Source organism: Drosophila takahashii, chromosome 2L (assembly GCF_030179915.1).
Source record: "Drosophila takahashii strain IR98-3 E-12201 chromosome 2L, DtakHiC1v2, whole genome shotgun sequence".
Lineage (NCBI taxonomy): Eukaryota > Metazoa > Arthropoda > Insecta > Diptera > Drosophilidae > Drosophila > Drosophila takahashii.
Genome location: NC_091678.1, coordinates 11,291,029 through 11,315,352, shown reverse-complemented (window position 1 = coordinate 11,315,352; position 24,324 = coordinate 11,291,029). Strand labels below are relative to the sequence as shown.

The 24,324-nt window shown below is 38.7% G+C and overlaps 3 protein-coding genes across 4 annotated transcripts in view; 2 read left to right on the top strand and 1 right to left on the bottom strand.

Moving 5' to 3' along the window:
• The window catches only part of stol (voltage-dependent calcium channel subunit stolid), a 46,659-nt gene extending 25,156 nt beyond the window's left edge, over positions 1–21,503 (top strand). Inside the window, exons 4-16 of one of the 2 annotated variants that reach the window (XM_017147398.3) lie at positions 12,351–12,827; positions 13,326–13,607; positions 13,671–14,378; positions 14,630–14,843; positions 14,907–15,112; positions 15,207–15,436; positions 15,880–15,912; positions 16,095–16,199; positions 16,256–16,517; positions 16,647–17,132; positions 17,188–17,343; positions 17,441–17,597; positions 17,668–21,503. In XM_017147398.3, coding sequence (XP_017002887.1) covers positions 12,351–12,827; positions 13,326–13,607; positions 13,671–14,378; positions 14,630–14,843; positions 14,907–15,112; positions 15,207–15,436; positions 15,880–15,912; positions 16,095–16,199; positions 16,256–16,517; positions 16,647–17,132; positions 17,188–17,343; positions 17,441–17,597; positions 17,668–17,861 — 3,510 coding nt within the window. In that variant the 3' untranslated portion in view covers positions 17,862–21,503. The remainder of the gene's footprint in view (positions 1–12,350; positions 12,828–13,325; positions 13,608–13,670; positions 14,379–14,629; positions 14,844–14,906; positions 15,113–15,206; positions 15,437–15,879; positions 15,913–16,094; positions 16,200–16,255; positions 16,518–16,646; positions 17,133–17,187; positions 17,344–17,440; positions 17,598–17,667) is intronic. The other variant, XM_017147399.3, reaches the window with a different exon arrangement.
• On the bottom strand, positions 1,103–4,535 carry LOC108061292 (phenoloxidase-activating factor 2). The gene is made up of 2 exons (XM_017147400.3): positions 4,269–4,535; positions 1,103–2,717 (listed from the first exon to the last, which is right to left on the bottom strand). The coding sequence occupies exons 1-2, from the start codon at positions 4,503–4,505 to the stop codon at positions 1,347–1,349; spliced, it is 1,608 nt and encodes a 535-aa protein (XP_017002889.2). The 5' UTR covers positions 4,506–4,535; the 3' UTR covers positions 1,103–1,346.
• On the top strand, positions 6,626–6,986 carry LOC108061293 (uncharacterized). The gene has a single exon (XM_017147401.3). It carries the CDS (start codon positions 6,683–6,685, stop codon positions 6,860–6,862), a length of 180 nt encoding a protein of 59 aa, XP_017002890.1. The 5' UTR covers positions 6,626–6,682; the 3' UTR covers positions 6,863–6,986.
• Positions 21,504–24,324: the final 2,821 nt, after the last annotated feature.

The window sequence follows — 24,324 nt, the reverse complement described above, 5'->3', positions numbered from 1 at the left end:
GTTTCCAACCCCATAAAGTATATATATTCTTGATCAGCATAACTAGCCGAGTCGATCTAGCCATGTCCGTCTGTCCGTCTGTCTGTCCGTCTGTCCGTCTGTCCGTCTGTCTGTCTGTATGAACGCTGAGATCTCGGAAACTATATAACTTGGTATATATTTACCTTAATAGAAAACCGAATTTTCCAAAACATAAAAATTACTCATTTATCATACAGTCAAAAATAATATTTGTTAAGCTTTTTTTTCTGTCTGTACCATCCCCAAACTCTCAGTTTTCACAGTTCTTGGGATGTGCCTACAATTGACAAGTGGCTCAATCTCTCAAAGCTCAAGGGAGAACCGGCGGCGGGCGAACTCAAACTCTCAAATTTGAGGAGGGCACTAAAAAACACAACAAAACAATAACACGCGGACACAGGACACCGTCTCCAGTGGGACACTGGCGTAAAGTGGAAAACAATAAATTGCCGTGGGGCCAGTCTGATTGCGGTGGTGCTCGGTGGATCTGGGGGGGGAGTCTTTTGGGTGGTGCCGAGGTCGGAGCCAAATTGAAATTAAAGTGCGCCCCGCCACAATCACAAGTTTTTGATGGCGCCCGCAGCTGCTGCGTGTGCGTGCCCAGCGATGTCACGGGACCGGAGCTCCGCCCATGGCAAAGGGACGAAGTGAATGCCACCGAGGAGGAGCCGCCCCTTTCTGCGGTCCCTGCGGTCTGTTCTCTTTGTGGCTCTCCACTGTGTCCTCCGTATCAATGAAGTCCTCCCGCTATCCGGGTAATTTGCCACGGGCCGCGACGGGTTAATGATGCGCAGTGGATTATCGATAAACGGAATCACTTGGTACCTAAAGCGATTGCCTAAATTGGCCCTTGTTCTTCTGCAGGTCTAAGTCGAGAAATTCTATAATTGACTGATACGTAGAAAAAGATCAATAATAAATTTCGATAAAATTCCAATTAATACAAAATGATAATTCCTCTGCCGCCCCTTTTGAAAGCGAGCTAAAATTAAATCTGAATTTAATCAAACATTAATAATTATTATATGCCTTTTCTGAAAACAATTTTTTTTTAAACAAAAAATAAAGAGAAAACTGCGAATTTCAGTGAGATTATTTATTAAATACTTTTTTTGAATTATTTGATTTACGTATAAGAGTTATTCCACTTGAGAATACAATAATTGAAAAGTATACTAAAGAGAAAACTGCGAATTTCAGTGAGATTATTTATTTAAAACTTTTTTTGAATTATTTGATTTACGTATAATAGTTATTCCACTTGAGAATACAATAATTGAAAAGTATACTTCTTAAACAGTTTTTATTGAATATTTTTAAAAATTTTAATTGTATTCATAGCCCATTGTAGTAGAAAATAGTTCTGAGTTAGATTCGCCCTGGTTGGAACCTTGCTCGGTTAGTTTAATTTCAAGGACCTGTGAAGATCCAATTCCTTGCTGATCGTTTGGATTGGAGTTTCCAAAGTTATTTTGCCAATTATTCCCATTGGGCTGTCGAGATCCAATTCCCTGCTGTTGGTTTGGATAATAGTTTCCCAAGCCATTTGGCCAAATATTGCCAACGTGCTGTTGAGATCCAATTCCCTGCTGTTGGTTTGGATAATAGTTTCCTAAGCTATTTTGCCCAACGGACTGTTGAGATCCAATTGTTTGATGTTCGGTTTGATAATAAATTATTCGTTGATCATTGTTTCCATCGCCAGAAGCCAGATTTGGATTTGCCTCCTGAATGATGAACCCATTAGTTGCGATTGAGGGATAGTTATCTTTCACTTCTTCATAATTAACTATGTTATACTGGTTATCGTTTTTAACGATAAAGCTTGCGGCTTGTGGGCTTGTCACAGGACCTACATTTTGACGATCGTCGGGAAGGGGACCCTTATCGGTCTCCGCAATAATCCATTCCCGAATGTTGGCCACATTAACATAAACGCCCGGGACGCCCCTCATTCCGCAACCTACGCCGAAGTTGACAATACCCGCCAGTTCATAGCGATTAGGTTCGTTCGGGATCGGACAGGCCAGCGGAGAGCCACCATCGCCTGTGCAGGCATCCTCGTCGGTATTACCGCCGGCGCACATCAGACTGTTATCGAGATGGAATCGTCTTTTTAAAACGCTGCTTATGGCTTGCTCACACGTTCTGGTCTGGACCACAGGTAGCTCAATCCTCTTCATGATGTTCATATACGAATAGTCTTCGAAGGACTTCTTACCCCAGCCCGTGAAGATGCAGCGGCTGTAGTCGAAATTCTTCTGTTGAGTCGGCATGCAAATGGTATTAATGTGGGGGGTCTCTGGTAGCGATCGTTTGAGGAACAGAAGGGCGGCATTGTTGGCTCCGGTTGCCTCAACGAAACCAGGATGACGCACGACCTGCTGGACCTCAACGTCCACATAAGGATACTTCTCGGTCTCGGTCTTAAAGTCCCATTCGCCAGCTCGAACAAGAAGCTGGTTGGCGTTCATGTTATCGATTTTCACTCGCGCTGTGATCACTATATGGGGAGCGATCAAGGAGCCGCCGGCCACGTAGATTTTTGTTGACACATCGAGCACAGCCACCATCCATGGAATTTCATTCTCCTGGGCGAGGTATTTTAAGTCACCTATTCCGAAGCTCAATCCTTTCCCGTTAATGCGTCCGCAGCTGTTGTCAGTCACTGGATCTATGATGACGACTGGCTCATGCTGGAATAATACAAAAATGTAATTTAAGAAAAAACAAGAAAGAAAGCTAGCTTCGGCCAGCCGAAGCTTATATACCCTTGCAGATCGTTCCTATTAAATTACAAATCGCCAAAATTCTAAATTTCGTATTATTTTAATATTATTTTTTCTATCCTTCCCTATTGCAGCTATATAATATAGTCGTCCGATTTTTGTTAAATTTAATTCAAAACTCTGAAATATTAAAAAAAATCATATCCTAGAGTATAAGAGAATACAATAAAAACCAACGGAGGTATAATTTGTTTCCAATTAATTTCCCATTAATTTTTCGATCGTTCCTATGACAGCTATATGATATAGTCGTCCGATTTTGATAAAATGAAAATTGAAATTCGGAAATATTTAAAAAGAGTCATGTCCTAAAGTAGAAGAGAATACAATAAAAACCAAAAAAGCTAAAATTTATTTCTGTGTAACTTTCCCATTAATTTTCCGATCGTTCCTATGGCAGCTATATGATATAGTCGTCCGATTTTTAAAATATTTTATTCGAAATTCTGAAATATTTAAAAAATAATATTTCCAAGAGTAGAAGGTTTTATTTCAAAAAACACCGAAGCTAGAATTTTTTTAACGTTTCCTTCCTATGTGAGCTATAAGATATAGTTATCCGATCCGGTTGGTTCCGACTTATATACTACCTGCAATAGAAAGAAGACTTTTGGGAAAGTTTCATCGCGATAGCTTTAAAACTGAGAGACTAGTTTGCGTAGAAACGGACGGACAGACGGACAGACGGACAGACGGACATGGCTAGATCGACTCGTCTAGTGATGCTGATCAAGAATATATATACTTTATGGGGTCGGAAACGTCTCCTTCACTGCGTTGCAAACTTCTGACTGAAATCATAATACCCTCTGCAAGGGTATAAAGATAGGCCATGATAGTTGATATTTTAATTGCTAAATTTTGCATTTTAAGTTTGCATTTTGCTAAACATTTTTAACCTTTTTTTATTTCATTTATGAAAAAGTTCGTAAAATTATAGAGCGGCCTGCTTCATAAGAATAATGCGCAAAAAATTGGAAATAAATTTTTTACTTTTGGCTCATTCCTCGTCAAACGTGATAGGCGTTTTTTATCGTCCACTCGCAAGAAAAAATCGAAATAAATTTTTTCCATAGAGGATCGCATATTTTGTATATCATTACCATTTATTTTTATCCATATTTTTTCATTAAAGCATTTTGGTGACTAATTCAGTAATTGAGACTAGTTTGAGTTATTTTATGAAACTTTGCAAGTGTTCGCTTTTGCAAATACAAAAATTGTATTTTCCCATTTCATGAAGATTGGTAATTTTTTTAATTACAGAATTTTAGCTGCCAACACTATTTTTATAAAAAATACATTTCTTTTATAATTTTGCGCTAGCACTTTAAGTCGGTCCGTAAAAAGCTAACGAATAAAGTTTTGTAATTTATGTTGCTCCCTGCCCACCCTCAAAATGATTAGATAACTAAGCCAAGTCTTGAAAGTCCTTGATTACTGGCATTTTAAACTTACTATAAAGGCCTGGGGACAGCAGACCGCCGTGGAAGTACATCCTAGGTTGCCGTTCGTTAGAGATCGATAGCCCAGTTTAAGCGAGCAACTATCACGAGCCACACAAAAGTGTATCGACGAATCACCGCAAGTCTGCCTTTGTTTCTGGTTCTGGTACTGGCCCAGGACTTGGACTTGCCAAGATGCCAGGAACAGGCACACGATTGAAATTATTCCTATCCCGGTCAGACGAGCCATTCTAGGGCGAAGGTAGTAAACGAACTGAAGTCTATGTCCCGCAGAAACAGAGCTAGAGCCCAATTGTATTCTTAGTATATATGTATGTACAAGAAGGTACACTCAGAGCGCCTTACTGATAAGGCGAGAGATTGAGTAAGAGAGATCGAGCTCGGACTGATAGGACATATATACACACAAAAAAAAGTGAAAAGTGTTAACTCCGTAAGCGTTGTATTAAAAATAAAAACAAATAAAAATAATACAAATTTCATACTCAGTAGAGTTAATTTCATATTTAATAATATTTTGTAGTTTCATTTCTAAACCAAAGGTTTAAATCTAATACTTTTGAAGGTAAAATTTGAAAGCTCAAACAATAATTTCGTTTCTATGACTATTTTTTTTGGGTGTACCTCTAAAATTCATTGTTTTTGAGATGCTCGGGTTTTGTACATGCATGAGAGCAAGAGCCATTCTCGTGTGACGTGTAAATAAAGAAAGTGTCTCCCAGGGCTTATATAGAAGAGAGACTTGTCTAGATACTCATTTAAATATATTGTGCATGATTATGTTTTAGTTTTTTTTTTCTTTTCGAGATCAAAGCCTTGATCTCTGCCTCGACTGCTAATGCTCATAAAGAAATTACAAAATTACGGTCTAAAAAGTTAAAATTCTTCGGTTATGATGAACAAGAATTTTATAAAAACATAACAACACGGTAAATATTTGTTAATTATATTTTTAAAGCGCTGATCCTTGTTTCTAGAGTACCAATGCTCTTTCCTTTTAATGCCAATGTTTTTTTTTAACTGAAACAGTTTACTGTATTTCAAGCGTAGCGTTTTGATTGATTGTTTCGGAAAAGTGTCTCCTTGGCCAGTCTTCCTAATCCCCTCCCCCATTAAGACCCCGGCCTGCGATTCCCTCGTTCTCTCTGCCTTTCGTCATTCGTCTTTTATGTCAGGCCATTCATCTAGTGGAAAGTTTTTCCCTCTGCCGCTCCCTATGGCAAATTGTTTTATATACCCCACTGCATCAACTTTTCGCATCTATTTAATTTAATTATGAAATTATTTACAACTTCACGAGAGTGCTGGTGAAAGTACAAACACTTGGTGGCCAACAAGCCAGAGCTTATTAATTAAATGTTATAATCAACGCATGGCCTGTCGACACCCCTGGCACATCGACTCAGTGCGTGGGTATACATAAATAATCTTTTACGATATCCGCTGAATATTGATTAAATTTGTTTAGTGTGCGTATTTTTTGCTTTGCTTTGTTTGGACTGCGGAAAGATTAGGCAAAAGACCTCCTGACCGAAAAGGCATACGAAGCCCCATTAATTTGAAATCAACCGGCGTGAGGGTTATCAACTCAATTCAAAAAACTGAACTCCTTATAGCGCAAGGTCTTTGTCGCAGATAAATTTAAGACGTGTCCCCGGCGACGGCTGGGTGCTGGCTTACGATCCGTTATCATGCTAGATTTTTTTTTAGGTCATGTAGCATCGAAAGTATTTCCGACAGACCGAAGTCGTAAAGTCGTTGAGAAGTGCGCCCTAGCTGATAATAATCACATTTGTGATACAGATACAGGCAGATTAAATACATTAAATATATTAAATACATTAAAATGTAATTGTAGTTTATAAAAAAACACTCTCTTGGGTGAATAATCCAATGTTTTATGTAATTTCTAATTAATCATCCAAAAACATTCCCATGCTAGCAATTTTCCATGCGGCTTAGCTATGCTTCACCGAAGATGTGGGGATGGAATCGCGATAACTATTAACAGGGGCGATGCCCACTTCATAATCGCTATGTAAATATTACTGGTTTTATGGCACTCTCGGTTTAAAGCCGACCGACAAGTTCTATTGGGCAGAGGCGTCGCTAGGAGGGGGCAACTATAAAGCTTTTGATGCTTATTGGCATAAAAGAAAAGATTATTGTAGACATGTGAATACACTTGACACTTGATAATGCGATCAACAATTCTCATTGGAAATTCCTTGAGTAAATAACGAGTTTTGAGCTGCGAGAGCACTGCGATAATTGATACCTGCGTAGAACGTTGCAATTGATTCTGGGAATCTCCCGATTTGATTTTTCTCGCATATAATCTGGGTTCAGAGATGACCTGGGTCGGCAGTGTCTCATCGCTGATTGCAACGATCAGTTCGCTTGAAAATGGATTCGCACACCTTTGTCTTACTGCTGCTAATTGGCTGCCTGATTGTTGGATGCTGTATGGCTGCACCTGCCTGTAATGGCGGCTTTTATACCAGCAACGGTAACCTGGTGATCGACGTAAACAATATTCAGAGCCACCTCAACTGCGTTAATCGGCAGCATCAAAATCGTGGATGACACCGTCATCGGCCGTCTAATCTTCTACTTAATTACATAAAAATATAAAAATAATTATATAAACACAAAGTGCAATGCAAAAACCACGAAAAAAGCTCAATAAAATATACTAAACTAACCACAATCGATACTAATTCTAATTTGTTCGACTATTTGTGAATAAACAACTGCCAATGCAGGTTGAGTGTTGTATAAACAACATTGCGTATACGTGGTTTTAATAGCCCGCACATGTTAGGGTAGAAAATAAAAATTTAAAAAAAAACACAAGCATCTTAGAACTGGTTTCTTTTGCTTATAATATATTATAAAATGTTTTCTGTTTAGTTCAATGCCTCGGATCTGTCGGTGATCGTTATAAAATTAAATGGCCTGCACGTGACTTTAGAGTTTAGACAATTCTGTTAAAAAATCAGTCGGGACTAGTTAATTTTCTTAGACCCCAAACTATGAAATTTATGTAGCCGACTCTGGTCGGGAACAGCGAACTAAGTGCTATAGTATATAGTAGCGCCCCGCCTGCCCCTTCGGCAGCCTTCGACAATTTGTGCTCATGTCGAACATGAAAAATAATGAAAAGCAACTCGAGCGCGACCAGACGAGCAGGTGCCGGCCCCCTTTGGCCCGCCCCTGGCACGCCCTTTGCCCGCCTTTCACCCCAACATCGACCTCCATCAACGTCATAGCCAGAGCCCTATATGTGCACTCTCTTCTTTCTTTCCCTGTCTGCATCACTCGGTTGGGCACCTGCAGTTGCAGTTGCCCTTTGTTTGGTGCGGCATTAAAATGCTAATTGCCTGTAAACATAAAGGCAACTGCAGATGCCGCAAATACATACGAGTACGCACACATCACACCACACCACACCCACACACACACACATGCACGCATCTCATTTTCCACTTTGTTCGGAGGCGTATGCGTAATAATTTGTATACAGCGTAAAAACGTGTGGCAATAGCCGTTGCTAATTCGATTTCTATCAACGCCTGTCAATGCCGTTTTAACAGAGCTGTTGCGAATGCAACGTGAAACCTTTAAGGATCTCCCCCTTCCCTCTTTCCCCGACCCTGTACTCCCACTAATCGTGTCCTGTTGCTGACAGCATTTATTTGCATTCGGTTGCAAGCTAAAATTGACTTTAAAATTGCATTTAATGGCGGAAAAAGGGTAGAGCCACGCCCCCTGCACTCGCCATTCATTTTCAAATAGTGCTGGCCATTTGTCATTTTGTCAGCTAGATCTGGCCTTTAAAAAATTGATTTTGCTTGGGGAAAGACACCACATATTCCATATGTATTTTATTAAATATTTTTAATTATTTTTATTTTAAAAGTATTTAATAATTTTAAAACCTGTATATATTGCTGAAAATACAACATTTCTTTAAATCTCACTCTAATTTTGGCGCCCACAACTGTAACAACTGTAATGCTTCAATTGAAGTGATAAATAAAATGTTTTCATATTTTAAAATGTACGGACTTAAATTACTAATAAAATTTCTTTGACAAATAATATTAATTGAGTCCATTTGGCTTTTTTTAAGTACTTAGTGGCCATCACTGTTTTGCACAGTGTCTCTCTTTGGCTCGATTTCCTTTTGGCCACCACCACCCCCTTACTGCCACCCACCCACTCCCACATCCTGTGCGCTGTTGACTTCTTTGCCATAATGCCACTTGCACTTTGACGTTGACATTGTGCAAGCGAGAAGGCAGACGCAGCTAGAGCGAGAGAGATGGATGGCTAGATGTGTGTGTCTGTGTGTATTGAGTATATTGGAAAGCTGTTCGGGTGTTTTAAATAGAAACATGCAGCAACGCGGCAAAAAATGTCTTCACACTAAAAGCATTTGCCTTCCACTAAAAAAGACGAGAGAGAAAAGAATCTCCAGAATGACAGCACACAAATTTGTTGACACTTACTCAATGTTGTAATTGCACTTGCGACAGATTTACTGATCTTGAAAAGTTAAGTACCTACTTTAATAATATTAAAACTCTATAGAATATTTGTTGTCCATGCCTGGAAATGTAATAAAAGTTGTATAAATTAAATAGTGAATTTTCTATATCCAAGATTATTACATAAGATATTTTATATCTGAATTTAGTTCTAGATGGAGCAGTAATGTTTTTATGTTATATCCTAGATAATATCATAAGGTATTTTATCTATGAATTTAGCTCAGGTTGGCATAGTAAAAACTCCACAGCTGAGCTTAACAACAATCTTATGGGTTTTAGTCGAGTAGAAAGGGGACAACCACAATGTAAAGTTGCACTTTGGCTGGGTAAAGAGCGTTTCTAATCCCCAAAGAGGACCGCATTAAGTGTGAGTGTGAATGTGTCGACGCAGCCCAGTCAGCCAGTCACACTTGTGGCTAAAAGTACCCAACAGATTTGGCCAGGACAGAGCAGGAGGACAGACTTGAAGAGGACAGGTACCAGAAGAGGTGCCAGCCACTTGATGTCAGTTGGTCGCCCACTCATACTAATCAGGGGTTTACATACCTACAAATACGACCCTGAACGTCGTCAAATATTTAGCTGAACTCATATTAAAACGTAATATAAATTTCTTTTTCGGCTGCACAACTTATTGCTCCAACATTTGGCACGTCCATTCAGATGGCAAATATATTGGGGCGACCGGGTAAGGAAAAAAATCGCTGAAAAAGCTGGGAAAGCTGGCTGGGGAAAAAGAAAGGCAAAGAAACGAAACGAAAAGTCTGAGGTCGGACAGAAATCGTAGCTTAAACACACATCTTGCATTATCCAGAGAACAGAGAAGAGAGTGGGTGGAAAAAATCACTCGGCTGGATCTGGCTTTTCACTTGGCAAATGGTCAACGCGTATTCGTTTTTTCGTTCCTTGCGCCCAGCACACTCTCAGGCTGTTGCTCCTCCAGCCAACGCCCAGAGTCCTTGAGTCCTTATCCTTATCCTTCTGGCGAACAAATTGCGTGCAAGTAGCTGCATTTTGCTAATTCCGGCAGAGCCCAGACACTGCACCGCTGACATTTGAGCAGGTCTCGGTCTTCTAGACTCCCAGTCCCACTTCCATTCCCACTTCCATTCCCACTTCCATTCCCATTCGCAGCCATCGTTGGCGTTGTCATTGTTGGCTTTTGAATGTTAAGATGTCGACAGCTGCACAGACGAGCGACAGGGAAGCCAGCTGGTGTCAACTGAGAATTGTGTGCGAGAGGGCATTGCTCAGGGTCGGTTGGTCTCCGAGCCAAAGAAAAATTTCCACCCACCCATCTATCCATCTATTCACCCATCCATGCAACCCTTTTTCGCCATTTCACAGACACCTTCTTATATTTTTTTTGCGCCCCTTCCTGTGCATTTCTTTTCTTCTCGCACTGCCTCGACCTTTCCATAAGTGCATAATATTGTTGCAACAAAAATGTACAACAAATATTTCATAATACACGGCCATGTTTTGTCTGCCGCCCTTTTCCATCATGTTCCGTCCCGAGTTGTGTTAGACAAAGCGACTACGCATGTTGGCAATTATTTACATGGATATGACATCGCTGGCCCTTGCAAATAACTAGGGGTTCAGAGGGTAAACATCTTAGGGGGTGTTAATCGTGATACAAGAACTTATTTTTGACTGCCAAGCAGTTTAAGATATTTTACACAAATTTAAAAAAAAATATAAAAAAGTAGTAGAATTTTTCTGTAAGAAAAATATATATAATATAAATATATAGTCTTAAATAAAGCTCATAAATGTTTTTTTATTTTTAAATGAAAATAATTCAATATAAAATTCAATAAAATCCCTTTAAATCTAAAAATCAATTAAAAAGTAAGAAAAGTGGTTATGTCACTCCTCTCAACCCTTTATTCCTTGCAGTTTCAACTTCAAATTGAATAACTACTTCGTAGCAAGTTTAGCTCCTTTTTACCTGCCTGGGGGGCAACTATGGCAACCAAGTTTCCTCTTCGTCTGGCTGCAGCCAAGCAAAGACTCGAAATCCGATAGAAACTTCCTGGTCGCTTCCCCTTGGTTACCAGTCGCTCAGTCGCTTACCCCCAGTGTGCTCCTTTCTATTGACTCACTTTCGGCAGTGTTTATTATTTAATGCCTTAACTAGCTCGCTACTCAACACCTTTTTGGGCAAACTTTAAGACTCCTTAACTAATTCGAGCTCCAGCAAATAACTTTGAGAGTTGGCTGGATGAAAGAGGCGGGGATGGGAGGTGGACACCTGGAAAGAAGTTTTCGGTGCAACAACTTTCTTTCCATCCCACCCTCTATCTGGCATTCCTTTGCCCCCTTTCTCCCCCGCCAGCTGCACATTTGTCTAAGCCGCTGACACATTCCCGTGGCACCAGCGTTTTCCCAACGGCAGCCAATTTACATTGAAATCTTCTTCAGACTCTCGGACTGGTGACTATGCTTCTGTATGCCCCAGAGAACCGAGAACCGAGAACCGCCGAGTTCAAGCATTTTCATTCTATTTTCCAGCTCTACGTTCCCATTGTGCAAAAGTAGTTGAACTATTTCAATGCACCCACATGCAGCTTAGCTCCTCGGCAGCCACTGCAGCATCTTCAGGTGCACCACCCCATCATCCCCATGGGAGGCGTGTGGCTGTGGGCGTGGCCCATCCCCAGTGTCTATAACTGCAGGTGTTTGTCCTCCTTCTTCGGAACAAGGATAAGGGGGAGACCAGCCCCCTCTGGGTCTAATTTCGCTGCAGCTAAAGTTCTTGTTTGCGTCTTATGAAAATGCATACTGTGGGCACCGAGCTAAATTTGTAAAGATAATTTGTGCCCCGAACTTTTCAAAATCCTCAGCAGCATCCCAGTGATTTGTTGAATTCCGGCTGGGTCGTAAATTGGAATGCGATTGAATATGCGAGCTCTAAAGACGCCACCCATGAATACAGTCAGGTTGATCGGCTTAAAATGGAGATTAATTTGAAGCTAAGAACTTGCAATTACCAAATTGGGTTTTAAATATGTTTTATTTTCCCCAAAAATAAATTTAAAAAGTCATTCACATTTTGGTTTATTTTAAAAATGTTTCGAGTTTAAAATGAATGGGACTTAAAATCCAGATAACATATTTCCAAAGTCAATTTTAAATTAAATTTATTTTCCAAACATTTCCTAATAAATACTTAGAGTAGGCAACAATAATAAATCATTTGAGTAGCTTAAATTGAGGCATACTTTTTAGCTCCATATTGAACACTGTGCAGATAACTCAGGGCTTGGAATTATACTCCACATACATACATACACACCCAAGTCGAACTGAAAGTTTGCAAAAAAGAAGGCAAAATGAGGCAAAGCAAACTCCAGTGCTTTGTGCAATTTAAGTCGCAGCGAAGAGAATAAATTGCATAAAGCGCGGAAAGTTTTCCCGGCAACTTTCCCTCGAACCCACTATACCAATCCCCTAGAGAAATATTTAAGCAGATTGATGGCAGTGACTGAATCCCGAACTCTTCTCTCTTACAGCGCCTGATGGACTCCGCCGAGCAGGCGGCCCTGTCCGAGCTGGAGGGCCAGGGAGGGCAGGCGGAGTCGCCGATGGGCGGACAGCAGCACTACGATGCCCGGCGGATCAACGAATATAATGCCGATGGCAAGCTGGCGGACGGAGCCCGCCACATGGACATCCGGTTCATGCGGCGCTTCGAGCGGCTGCCGGTCAATCTCAGTCTAAGCTCGATTCTGGTGCCGCACGGCGTCGACTTGGAGGAGGCGGACGTCAAGTCGGCGCTGCAGTGGAGCGGCCACTTGGACCCGCTGTTCCAGAACAACTTAGAGCAAGATCCGGCATTGTCGTGGCAGTACTTTGGCTCCTCCACGGGCTTCCTGCGCCGCTTCCCGGGCACCGCCTGGCCCCCGGAGGGCTCCAAGGGCAGCAAGCTCATCCACGACTTTCGCACCCACAATTGGTTCGTCCAGGCAGCCTCGTCGCCCAAGGATATTGTGAGTATCAATTGAAAAACTTGTTTAAGACGGCATGTATGTATATTACACATGTTAAAAGTGGAATTTAAATTCTACATTTTCATACGCTTTTAAGTTTTACAAGAGAACGTCCTTTACAATTTTTAAAAAGGATTCTTATTTTGTCTGCAAATTTAAATAAATGTATTTTATTTTGCTGTACTACCTTATAGACCTTTCGTAAAATAAAAAAAAAATTTACAATGAATCTGAAACGAAGGCCAGTTAAATTAAGCGATTTATTTTAGTCTTTAAAAATGAAGCTTAGCAAAAAATCTACGAATGTGATTTTTTAAATATTTTAAAACATTTATTAAGTGTTGTAGGTGTTCTTTTTATTATGTAATATATATTTTTGTTTCTTATTAAAACTTATAAATTTATCCTAACTAGTTTCGCCTGTTTTATAATATTTTTTTTAAGCTTATATTTTCTAAATATTTATTTAACCAAAACTAATTGTATATTTCCCATTAGATGATTCTCCTGGATGCCTCGTCAGCCATGACAGAGAAGTCCTTTGACCTGGGCATGGCCACCGCCTTCAACATCCTGGACACCCTGGGCGAAGACGACTTCGTGAACCTGATCACCTTCTCGGAGGTGGTTAAGACACCGGTGCCGTGCTTCAAGGACCGCATGGTTCGAGCCACGCCCGACAATATCCAGGAAATTAAGTCAGCGGTCAAGGCCATCAAGCTGCAAGATACGGCCAACTTTACGGCGGGCCTGGAGTACGCCTTCAGTTTGCTGCACAAGGTAAGCGGAGATTATAAATAAAATAGTAAATAAAAAGAAATATTAATAAATTCCAATTTCTAGTACAATCAATCGGGGGCCGGTAGCCAGTGCAATCAGGCCATCATGCTGATCACGGAGAGCACCTCGGAGTCGCACAAGGACGTGATCAAGCAGTACAACTGGCCGCACATGCCCGTCCGCATCTTCACCTATCTGATTGGCAGCGATTCCGGCAGCCGAAGTAATCTGCACGATATGGCCTGTTCGAACAAGGGATTCTTTGTCCAGATCAACGACTACGACGAGGCCCGTCGCAAGGTCATCGACTATGCCCTGGTGATGGCCCGTCCGATGATCATGTACCAGGCCGATCATCCGGTTCACTGGAGTCCCGTGTTTGTGGCCGGAAAGTCCGGGGGACTTGGACGCGATTCGGAGTACCAGCGACGCCTGGTGACGACAGTTTCAACTCCGGTCTTCGATAGACGAAACCATTCGGTGCGCGTTGCCAATCTGCTGGGAGTGGTGGGCACCGATGTGCCCATCGAGGAGATCCGCAAGGTGATCCCCCACTACAAGCTGGGCCCGAATGGCTATTCGTTTATCGTGGATAACAACGGGCGAGTGCTCTACCACCCCGATCTGCGGCCCCTGGGCGATGCCAACCAGTATATCGACCAGCTGAAACCGAAGTACGCCTCGGTCGACATCACGGAGTTGGAACTGCCGGAAACGGAGTTCGGAAATAATAACGAACCCCTAGAAATAAACAAGAATCTTCTGAACGAGGTGGGTAATTCATAACATTAAAATATATTAAAATATAAAATAAATAATATTTTAATATAAATATAAATAATGTTCAAAAATAAATAGGTATACGAAATATAATATTCTAATATTTAATTGTATTCTTTAAATTATAAATAATATTTATTTATTTTATTTCTTTAAAACATTTTACTTGAACTTGTATTTTTAAATTTAACATATATTTTTTTAATGAATAATAAATGGTTGTAAAAATTTTCCTGCTTTAGATGCGCGGCGATATGATAAAACCAAAGGAGGGGGAAACGGAATTTACCGTGATGAACCACTACGATGACTCGAAAAGGGTTTCGACCAGGACGCATCGGTACTTCTACGGCCCCATCGAGGACACACCATTTACCCTGGCTATTGTGCTCCCGGAGAAATACGGTAGCCATGAGTTTGTTTCCCAGCAGGAGATTCGGCATTCGCGTAACAATGGTGAGAGGGATATCACATATACATATCTTTATGAAATTCGATCTAAATTCATTTTATTTTCAGTTACCGAATACTTTAAGGGAGACAACTGGCGCGTACATCCCGACTGGGTGTACTGCGAGTACAATAGCGTCAGTGATTTGGAAAAGGAGCGGGAGAGTTCCGGCGAGTATTCCTCACGGGATCAGGAGCCGAGCTTCGGATCGCCCGAGGAGCAGGTATTGCACTTTCTATCTCGCGCTGGACGCCCCGGTTGGAAGTGGATGTCGGTAAGCAATCTAACTAGGTCAATGGGTTCTCAAAGGGGGGATTGTTTTTTCTCTAGGCTCCATACTAATACCAAAAATCTCTCACCCAAACCAGGTTCGACCCAAGTCACCGCAGCCACATCACAACATGCACAGTGGCTCCAACGGCAATGCGCCCGGATCGAGCCACTTTGGATCGCAGCACTCAAACTCTCAGGGATCTCGCAAGGCAGAGCCCTACTTCTGCGATCGAACCCTCATCCAGAGCTTGGTGCGCGATGCCATGGTCACCGATGGACTCGACAGGAACACCACAGGATCCTCCAGCGGCAAGGAGGATAAGCAGTAAGTTTGAATGACCAATGTTGTATATATCGAAATAGTCTTTTCATTATTTTGGTTTCTAAATACATTTGTTTTATTTTGATTATAAAAATGTATCTTTTCAAAAATTAATATTATGTAAATTAAAATATTAGAATGTAAACACAGTTTTTAAATTATTATTTTAAATTTACTTTAAACTCTTAAGAAAATAGTATTACATTTTTATTTACAAATAATTTTTACTAAAGCACAAAAAACCATTTTCTCTCCGCATATATTTTCCTCACTCTATTTCTTTGATGGCAAACAATTTTACTTTTTGCTATAACTCTGCACTTTTTCACCTGAATAACCATAATGCAAAAATATTCTTCCCCACCGCAACTAATTTCAAAATATTTATTTAAACAAATGCAATTTTGAACTGATATGCACCAATTTTGTATAAATAATTTCTATAGTCCAATCGCCACATTGATGGCAATCCTCAAGAGGTAAATCGAAGAGTAATTTGATTGAATTTGGAGTAGAGTTGAACAATGCAATCGCTTTAGAGGACCAGCCACATGGAGAAGGCTTGAACGAATTTCCCTTAGAAAGATCTTATGCTGGCCCCAAATGATTAAAAACTTGAAAATTCCAGATGCCTGATATACATTTTATATTTTATTCTTAGGCAAGGCTATCAGAAGTTTGTGGTTGCTACTTCGTTCGTGGCAACAAGATCGGGTCTTCTCCGGTGGATTGATCATGTCAAGCGACCCGAGGACACTCCCGAACCGTAAGTAAAAGACTGACGATTGTTGGCTATATCCTAATTATTTTTTAATTTTCCAGACACTTTAGCGAGGATAATGTAAGAGCCATGGACACATCTTGGTACAAGCGAGCCATAGATCAGCACTCCGTTGAGCCGGATAGTTTTGTGTACAGTGTACCCTTCGGTTCGGGCTATGCCATCAAGTCGAATGCAACCCTGGTGACCGCTTCACATGCTATATTTGTGGAACACCGAGGTCACAAAGCTCCTGCGGGAGTTGTGGGTCTTCAGTTCCAGCACGATTCGCTGGCGAAACATTTTATTAATATCACCTCAGCTGTAAGTATCCTTAAAGTTAAGAAAAATATTTAAAATTTTAGGTAATAAAAGAAAATTGCTTGTATTACCTATTGTTTTATGACAGCCTAATTGATGATAATACCGATACTAAATCCTTTATTCTATTAGTGCACTGGAATGACGGGCTGCAAGAGAACCTGCGCTTCGGACAATCTCGACTGCTATGTCTTGGACAACAGCGGATTTGTGATCATATCCGAAGAGATGGAGCACACGGGCAAGTTCTTCGGCCAGATCGATGGGACCATCATGGACTCCCTGGTCCAGGATCGCATCTACAAAAGGGTAACGGTCAACGACTACCAGGGCGTCTGCTCCGATGCGGACAATCCCTACACGGCTGCAGGCGGCATCTTGCAACCAAATCGCCTGGGCTCCTGGTTCTTCAATCATCTATTGGCTTTGAGCGCCACTTGGCTGTCCTTTATGCCCGCATCGCTGAGAGCCTGGCCGCAGGAGGAGTACACCTATGACAACGAGGATGTTGTATTTGTGGATAACAATTACTCTGATGAATACGAGTTCGGAAATGAAAATGAATATAACATGCAGGTGGACCAGGAAATGGATGAGTTCTTTACCACAGCCGATGTGGTAAGATTTTAAGATATATTTTACGAAAGATTTACAATTGTAACTTTATTTCTAGGAGTATACAACGCCACCACCTAGACAACATAAGCCCCATGTGGGACCACGATTTTCACCGGATCCCCAGAATGCCAGAAGGTGCGATCTCCGCACAGATCTCTACATGCTTCAGCCGGAGCGACTCAATCAGGGTGGCCAGAACAATCCACTCAAGGTAGGTGCAGATAACTCCATGATCAATATCGATATTTTCGTTATTTTTGATATTTTTGAGTGAGCTTAACTGATATCTTCATCTTACTTTTTTTTAGGGCAAATTAACCAACTGTCATGCATCTGGTTGCGAGCGTCCCTTCAGCGTCCAGAAGATCCCGCACAGCAATCTTATCCTGTTGGTGGTGGACACCCTGTGTCCGTGCGGTTCCAAGCAATTGGATATCGAGCCTTTGGAGGAGGCGGGCGTAATCGGTGGGTATTGCTGATAGCCAATAGAAAAGCCTTTCTTAATATCGAAATATCGTTTCTGTAATCCCTGCAGGAGCCTGCAGTACGAGACGACAGGGTCAGGAGCAGGAGTCGCGACGCCGACCCAAAAAGTGCATCAATTATCATCCCGAGGAGATCGAGATCCAGCAATGTGGGCGTGGCAGCACACTGCTGCACATGTCCGGCTCGGTGATTGTGGCCCATCTCCTAATGGTCACCGTGACCTTTGTGCTGGCCAATGCGTGATATGAGCACTAAATGAGTTTTGAGAATTAGGTTTGCACTTGTTTTGTGTCGAAAACAATAAGCGGATGATGAGAAATCATGTCTTTTGATCGAAAGAAATACGCAGTTTGAGTTTGTTGATTTGAGATCCAAGTGGAAGTTGTTAGTCAACCTCTTACCACTAAATGAGGTAAAGGGAAAAATCAAATATGTATTTATTAGGTGATTCGCAAAACGAGAAACGTTACACAGATAATACTAACAAGTTTATATAATTATGTTTGTAGACAATAATTTGCAGAAAACGATTTTCATTGACAATTAGACAAAAAACGATAGCTAAACATAAATTCTGTATGTATGTATGTGCAATACGAATAGCATTTAAAAATAAACTGTTTAGTCGAATATAAATATTTTCTAGAGCGAGCTTTGTTTACCAGTTATCAATTGATTTCCACCTTAAGACAAATTAAGAGACGTAAAAGAAAGTGGCAGTGCAAAAATCTTTAACCGAATGTAATAATGACGGAAAAACAGTTATCAGTCGGATTATGTAAATAGTATCAGAAAATATTCAACATGAGCAAAATTCCTACCGATAAATAATTCGTTATTTTTCCTGTTTTCTATCGTACAACTTTAATACTAAATAAACGGAGTTACTTTTGCACTCAACTGCGTACGCACAAATATCAAGTATTATATATTTTACAACCAAACGAAATCGAATTCACTGAACAAATGGAAGACTTGAAATACCCGACAGCAATGTAAAAACAACAAAAACACAACAAAAAACCAAAGTAAAACCAGAACAATGATAAAGGCAGTTCATATCTGATACGTATGTATATGGTTGACATCCAATATTGAACAGAAGAAAGCAAAACGAATACGAAGGAAAAACAAGTTAATTATTAAATAAATATTTGATTAGTTTTGCAGAAAACAAAAAATAATAAAACAAAGTGGAATAATAATTTATTTTATATACATTTTTATACAAACCTCATTCATATAAAAGAAACAGAAGGTAAAAACCAAAACGATCGACTAGAGTAATCGTTTTATTTATTTGTTAGACTATACCGTATGTTCTTTGTGTTTTCTTTAATTTAATAGGCCTACATAGAAATTTACATATCTATCGGAGTTCTGAAATAAAAAATATTTATTTCTTTTCTAAACTAATAAAAAAACTATTTAAAAAACAAATTACTCGAACACACATATTCACATCTACACACACTCTCACTCAATCTAAACACAAAAAAACACTTACAAACATATACAAAATATAAAGAAAGAATATTTTCTGTGTCTTAAACTTGTATAAAAAATGTCTTCCATTAAAAATACTTAACGAAAAATGAAATCCAAACAAAGTAAAACAATTTATAAATCAATACCTACTAATTAACTTAAACTAAAAATACGATTATATAAGGTAATATATATTAAAACATTTAACTCGAAAAGTCATTAACCAAGCATACACAATTTCAAAAGTTTCTCTCTGTCTCACCTGTTCAGCTTTAAGTTGGCAGTGGGCAACAGGGGAAATCCCAAAAAAAATTAAAAACAAAACAAACATTCTTACACCCATTAGAAGGTTAGATAATGTAGTTAGTTAGGGCGGCAAAAGGAAGAGCATGCAAAAGAAGGATCATACAAGCATTAGAAGAAATATTAGCAGAATATTTAATATATAGTAAATATGTAATAAACCTAATTTAACACACAACTTAAACCGAGTAATCAATTGTAAGTCGTAAGTCTTAAGAGCTGTTTGTTAAACGATGACGATGTTGCAGTGCGATGGCGGGTCACCCGTGCGTATGCGTAATCTGAGCTGGAGTGCGTGCAAGTTTGGATGGGTGGGTGATTGTCTGGTGTTTGTTTGCGTGTGTGCGTGGGCTGGGGACCTTGACTGACTTTAAGTGGCGTGGGTGGGAATGTGTGAGAAACGACAATGGATATACCTGGTAGGCCACCGAAGGCAGAACACAATATACACACCGTACAGTTAAGATCGCTATCCGACATTTCCCTTCTATATCCCCCACTCGGTACATACTACCGGTATCTTCCGGTATCAGCTACATTCTCACTCACTCCTGTTCACCACAGATCCACTGTAAAATGGCATTCAATTCCTTCGCATAACTTCAACTCGAAAGTAATAAACATATTTATGTATTCAAATTTTTGCAAAACAACAATTCCATATCAAGATACAAAAAAAAAGAAAATAAAATTTACCGAGGTATGTAATAATATAATAATGTTCTGCAAGATTTTCTATGTTTGTTTATTTTTATAAGGAAATCGAATGTTTGTATGTGTAGTCCATAATTTTCTAAAGGCATATGAATATATTGAAAAAGGAAATACAAACAAATGTAATGTTTATTGGTCTTAATGGAATGGAAAACAAAATGAAAAACAATTAAATCTACCATTATTAACTTACGAATTAAATCAAATTTTTGACAATGCGATTTTTGCTTTTTGGAAATCGTGCTTTTTGCTAAAACAAAACCACAAGAAAAGGAAAACAAAATGAACTATAATTAAAATATGAACACACTTTTGCTCTCTATAAACCCTATATACAAGCATCTTTCTATATGGAACATTTATATAAAGCCATCCGAAACAAAAAAAAAAAAACGTATATAGAACATGTAATAAAACGATCCCCTAAAACCTAGTCTCTCTCTTCAAAAATGTATACAGAGGACAGAAGAGATCCCAAAGGTTTATATTTCATGATTTGCCGCTCTTTGTTTGGTTTAATTTTGTTAATTTTTAATTGCCACATTTAGCACTTAAATTGAGACCTAATAATCATAATAGAAAGCAACTGGGAAGTAAGCATACATTCATGTCAAATTAAAACAAAACAGTTACTACTTAACGTAAATAAATTCTGTTATTGCTGTCGATCACATTTAAATAATATTTCTAAAATAAACCCAAAAGCAACTTTTAAATTGTGAGAGAAATTGTTGTTTCATTAAATTTGTCATTATGAGATTTAAAATATAAATGTTTAATGCAAAACTAAAACAGTATGGAATACATATAAACGTACACACATGTAAGTCATAAACATTCTGTATATTCCAGAGACCCGCAAAACGGCTTAAAATAAATATCAAAATTGTTCAAAAAAGCTTGAAATTTGGATAAAAGAAATAAAAGTCTTTCGTTCTCAAAAAACACACACTTAATACGCTCATTAACGACACACACACCTACACCTATAGACAAAGCTTATGTTATTTTATATGGAAAGTCTACAAAGAATTTCGAGAAATAGTTTAAAAGAAACGAAAACTATTAAACATTAGTCAGCGTAAAAGACACATTTGCAAAAAGCCTAACTGTTAAGAGAAAATGGAAGAAAGTAAACGGCATACTTACATAAATTAATTATAAATTAATATAAACTTGCTCATTATTCTAATTACAAACTGGAAATTATAAGTAAATGGTATACATAAATAATATAATTAAAACCAAGTTAAGATTCAACATTAAACAGGAAGATGAACGACTAAAAATATTATAAATACATAATATGAACGAAGGAACAGAGAACAGCATAAGAAAACACAGAATGGAGAAATAAATGACAAGAGGTATTATAAAATATTGATCTTGTGTTTTCTTGTGAAGGGCTGATTTGTTACTTATTTCTTAAAATTTATCGAGATGGGCTGGATAAATTTACTAAATTAAAGCTTATTTTTTCTTCCGCATGTTAAATTTAAAGTGGGCATTAACTCTTAAAAACGTGTGAGAATTCAACGTTTAAAGCCTACTTTAAATTTAAAACTAGAGTACATTTTACTTGTGTAAAATATCGGTACAGTATCGATATATCGGTATTTTCTGCCATCTGTTTCTACATTACTTTATACAGACATGTAAAATGTAGCTATTCCCGTAAGCTTCACCCGTCCTAAAAATAAACCTTCTTTAATTAAAAGCTTTCCAAAATAGCAAATAAGTGTTGCAAGTAAACGTGCGGATGGCGCCAGTGTAAGGTTTTCCAGCCTAGTCAAAAACACATACATATGTGCACCACCCACAAACGAAACAAACTACACCGAACCGAAATGCATGGGGAGCATCATTAATGACGTCCTGCACTTCCGGTGCGCAATTACGCATGGCAAACACAAATCAAATGCCGAAATTGCGATATGGCAGTCTGCACTCGTGGCACGTGATCCTTCCCCAAGGATAAGCGCAAATTATAAATTGCGTAATCAAATAAATTTGACAAAACTATTTAACTTATTTATAAGGCCGACCCGACACACATAGAGGGGGGAAAAGACGGAAACGGGAACTTTTTGGCCAAACAAAATGGGACTGCAAGAGAATATTACAGAGAATATTTGCACTTTATGTACTGTCAACAACAAATTCAAATCAAATAAACTATAAATGTCCGTGGAATTGCCGACTGGGACTTCAATTTTGGCTTGAGCTGGCCGATGTGCCGTTGTGTTTGAGTTCGTGCTGAAATCGTTATCCTGTTACTTGTCATTAATTCGACCCTTCGTGCATATTGTTATTCCTGTCATTATTGCCCCGTATTGTTGTTATTTCAGCTCTGTGCGTCGACCCGTTAAATTAGCCGCTTATCAATTATGTATTTGAATTTAATTGGCCAACTAGAAGGCTCCCGGGACTCGTTGGCATGCCTGAGCCTGGATTGAGCTTCGCACAGATTTGCCATTGAAAAAATAAATATGCTTGTAAATTGGAAACATATGGATACATATGTATGTGCAATGATATATGTATGGCTAATAAGGGGTAAATATATGACGCGTGTACTCTTGGAATTGAAAAGTTATTTAGTCCTAGCGGTTTTTAGGTATTTGAGCTATCTGAATTAATAAAAATAATTTAAAATGGAAAAGAAAACCAGAACAATACAAATTTAGAATTTTATGAATAAGAGTTTAAAATTCATGTTAAAATTTTATAATTCAACGAAAACACAAATAACAAATTAGAAAACAAGAAAGGAAGCTAGCTTCGGCCAGCCGAAGCTTATATACCCTTGCAGATCATTCCTATTAATTAACAAATCGCAAAAATGTTAATTTTCTAATATTTCTCATTAATTTTCCGATCGTTCCTATGGCAGCTATATGATATCAAATAAAAACACCTCTTAACGAGGTAAAAAACTAGTGACGATCGCACCTTCAACATACAAAAGTTCTGATATCAACATTTGTGACGAAAAATTATTACACTCGTCATTAAATACACTTTCTAATATTTTCTCTTTCGGCCCGCCCTAGCATACTATTTTAGCCTTTTTACCTTCATAGGCATTTTCTATTGCTGCGTGCCGAATGAGAAAATCTTAGAAAGTGTATTTAATGACGAGTGTAATAATTTTTCGTCACAAATGTTGATATCAGAACTTTTGTATGTTGAAGGTGCGATCGTCACTAGTTTTTTACCTCGTTAAGAGGTGTTTTTATTTGATATCAGAAGTTTTTGTTTGTTTACATTTGCTCTCATAGGAGCTAATATATACATTTAAATTTAAATTGGTCAATCATAATTTGTAAGCCATTGTATTTAAACAAATTAAGTTAAAAACCGTTTAAGTATTTCAAAATACCTTTTAAACGAGGTATAGCACATGTCTGTAGCTTCAGTAGTGTAGAACTTACAAACTAACGAAATTTAGCTATTTCTAGCTTTTTTTCCGCTAAAGCAGCGGGTTTTTCCAAAAGTCGTAAAACAAAAGTTTCCTATTTGGAACTCCTTAAAACAATTGAAATGATTCTATGACCCTAAAATACAGTTCGGATACCCTCACACAAAATTCAATACTCAGGAAGCTTTAGTTGTTCGAGCTGGCAAAAGTGGCTATTTTCGTTTCTGAAAAACTTTTAAACGCGATTTTTTACATAAACATGATATATACCAAAATTTAAGGAATCTCAAGGGCTATACAGTTTAAAGTTGTAAGGAAAATCGTTAGAGCCGTTTTTGAGAAAATTAAAAAAAAGCTAAAAAAAAAGTTTAAACAAATTTTCTTTTGTTCATATCTTTTTAACTATTACATTTACACAAATTACATATAGAAGGCGTTTATAGCATTTAAAAATACCTTTCAAACGAGATGCAGCACAAGTCTGTAGCTTTAGTAGTATAGAAGTTACGGCTTCCCGAATTTTAGCTATTTATAGCTGTTTTCCCGCTAAACTAGCGGGTTTTTCCAAAAGTGGTAGAACAAAGGTTTTTTATATCGATGTGATGAACGTCATATCAAATTTTCAGAACTTAAAAAACATATTTTGGACAAACTGACAAACTGACAAACTGACAAACTGACAAACTGACAAACTGACAAACAGAATTAAATTTTCATTTTGGGAAGAAGAAGAAAATCTTATTTTGGCTATAACTTTTGAACGGAGCGTCGGATTTTGAC

Bases quoted from the DNA above. Each gene is read 5' to 3' on its own strand.
- LOC108061292 (XM_017147400.3), bottom strand. From the start codon at position 4,505: ATGGCTCGTCTGACCGGGATAGGAATAATTTCAATCGTGTGCCTGTTC. The intron at 2,718-4,268 runs GTAAGTTTAAAA...GTATTATTCCAG, and splicing joins GCTGTCCCCAGGCCTTTATA to CATGAGCCAGTCGTCATCAT.
- LOC108061293 (XM_017147401.3), top strand. From the start codon at position 6,683: ATGGATTCGCACACCTTTGTCTTACTGCTGCTAATTGGCTGCCTGATT.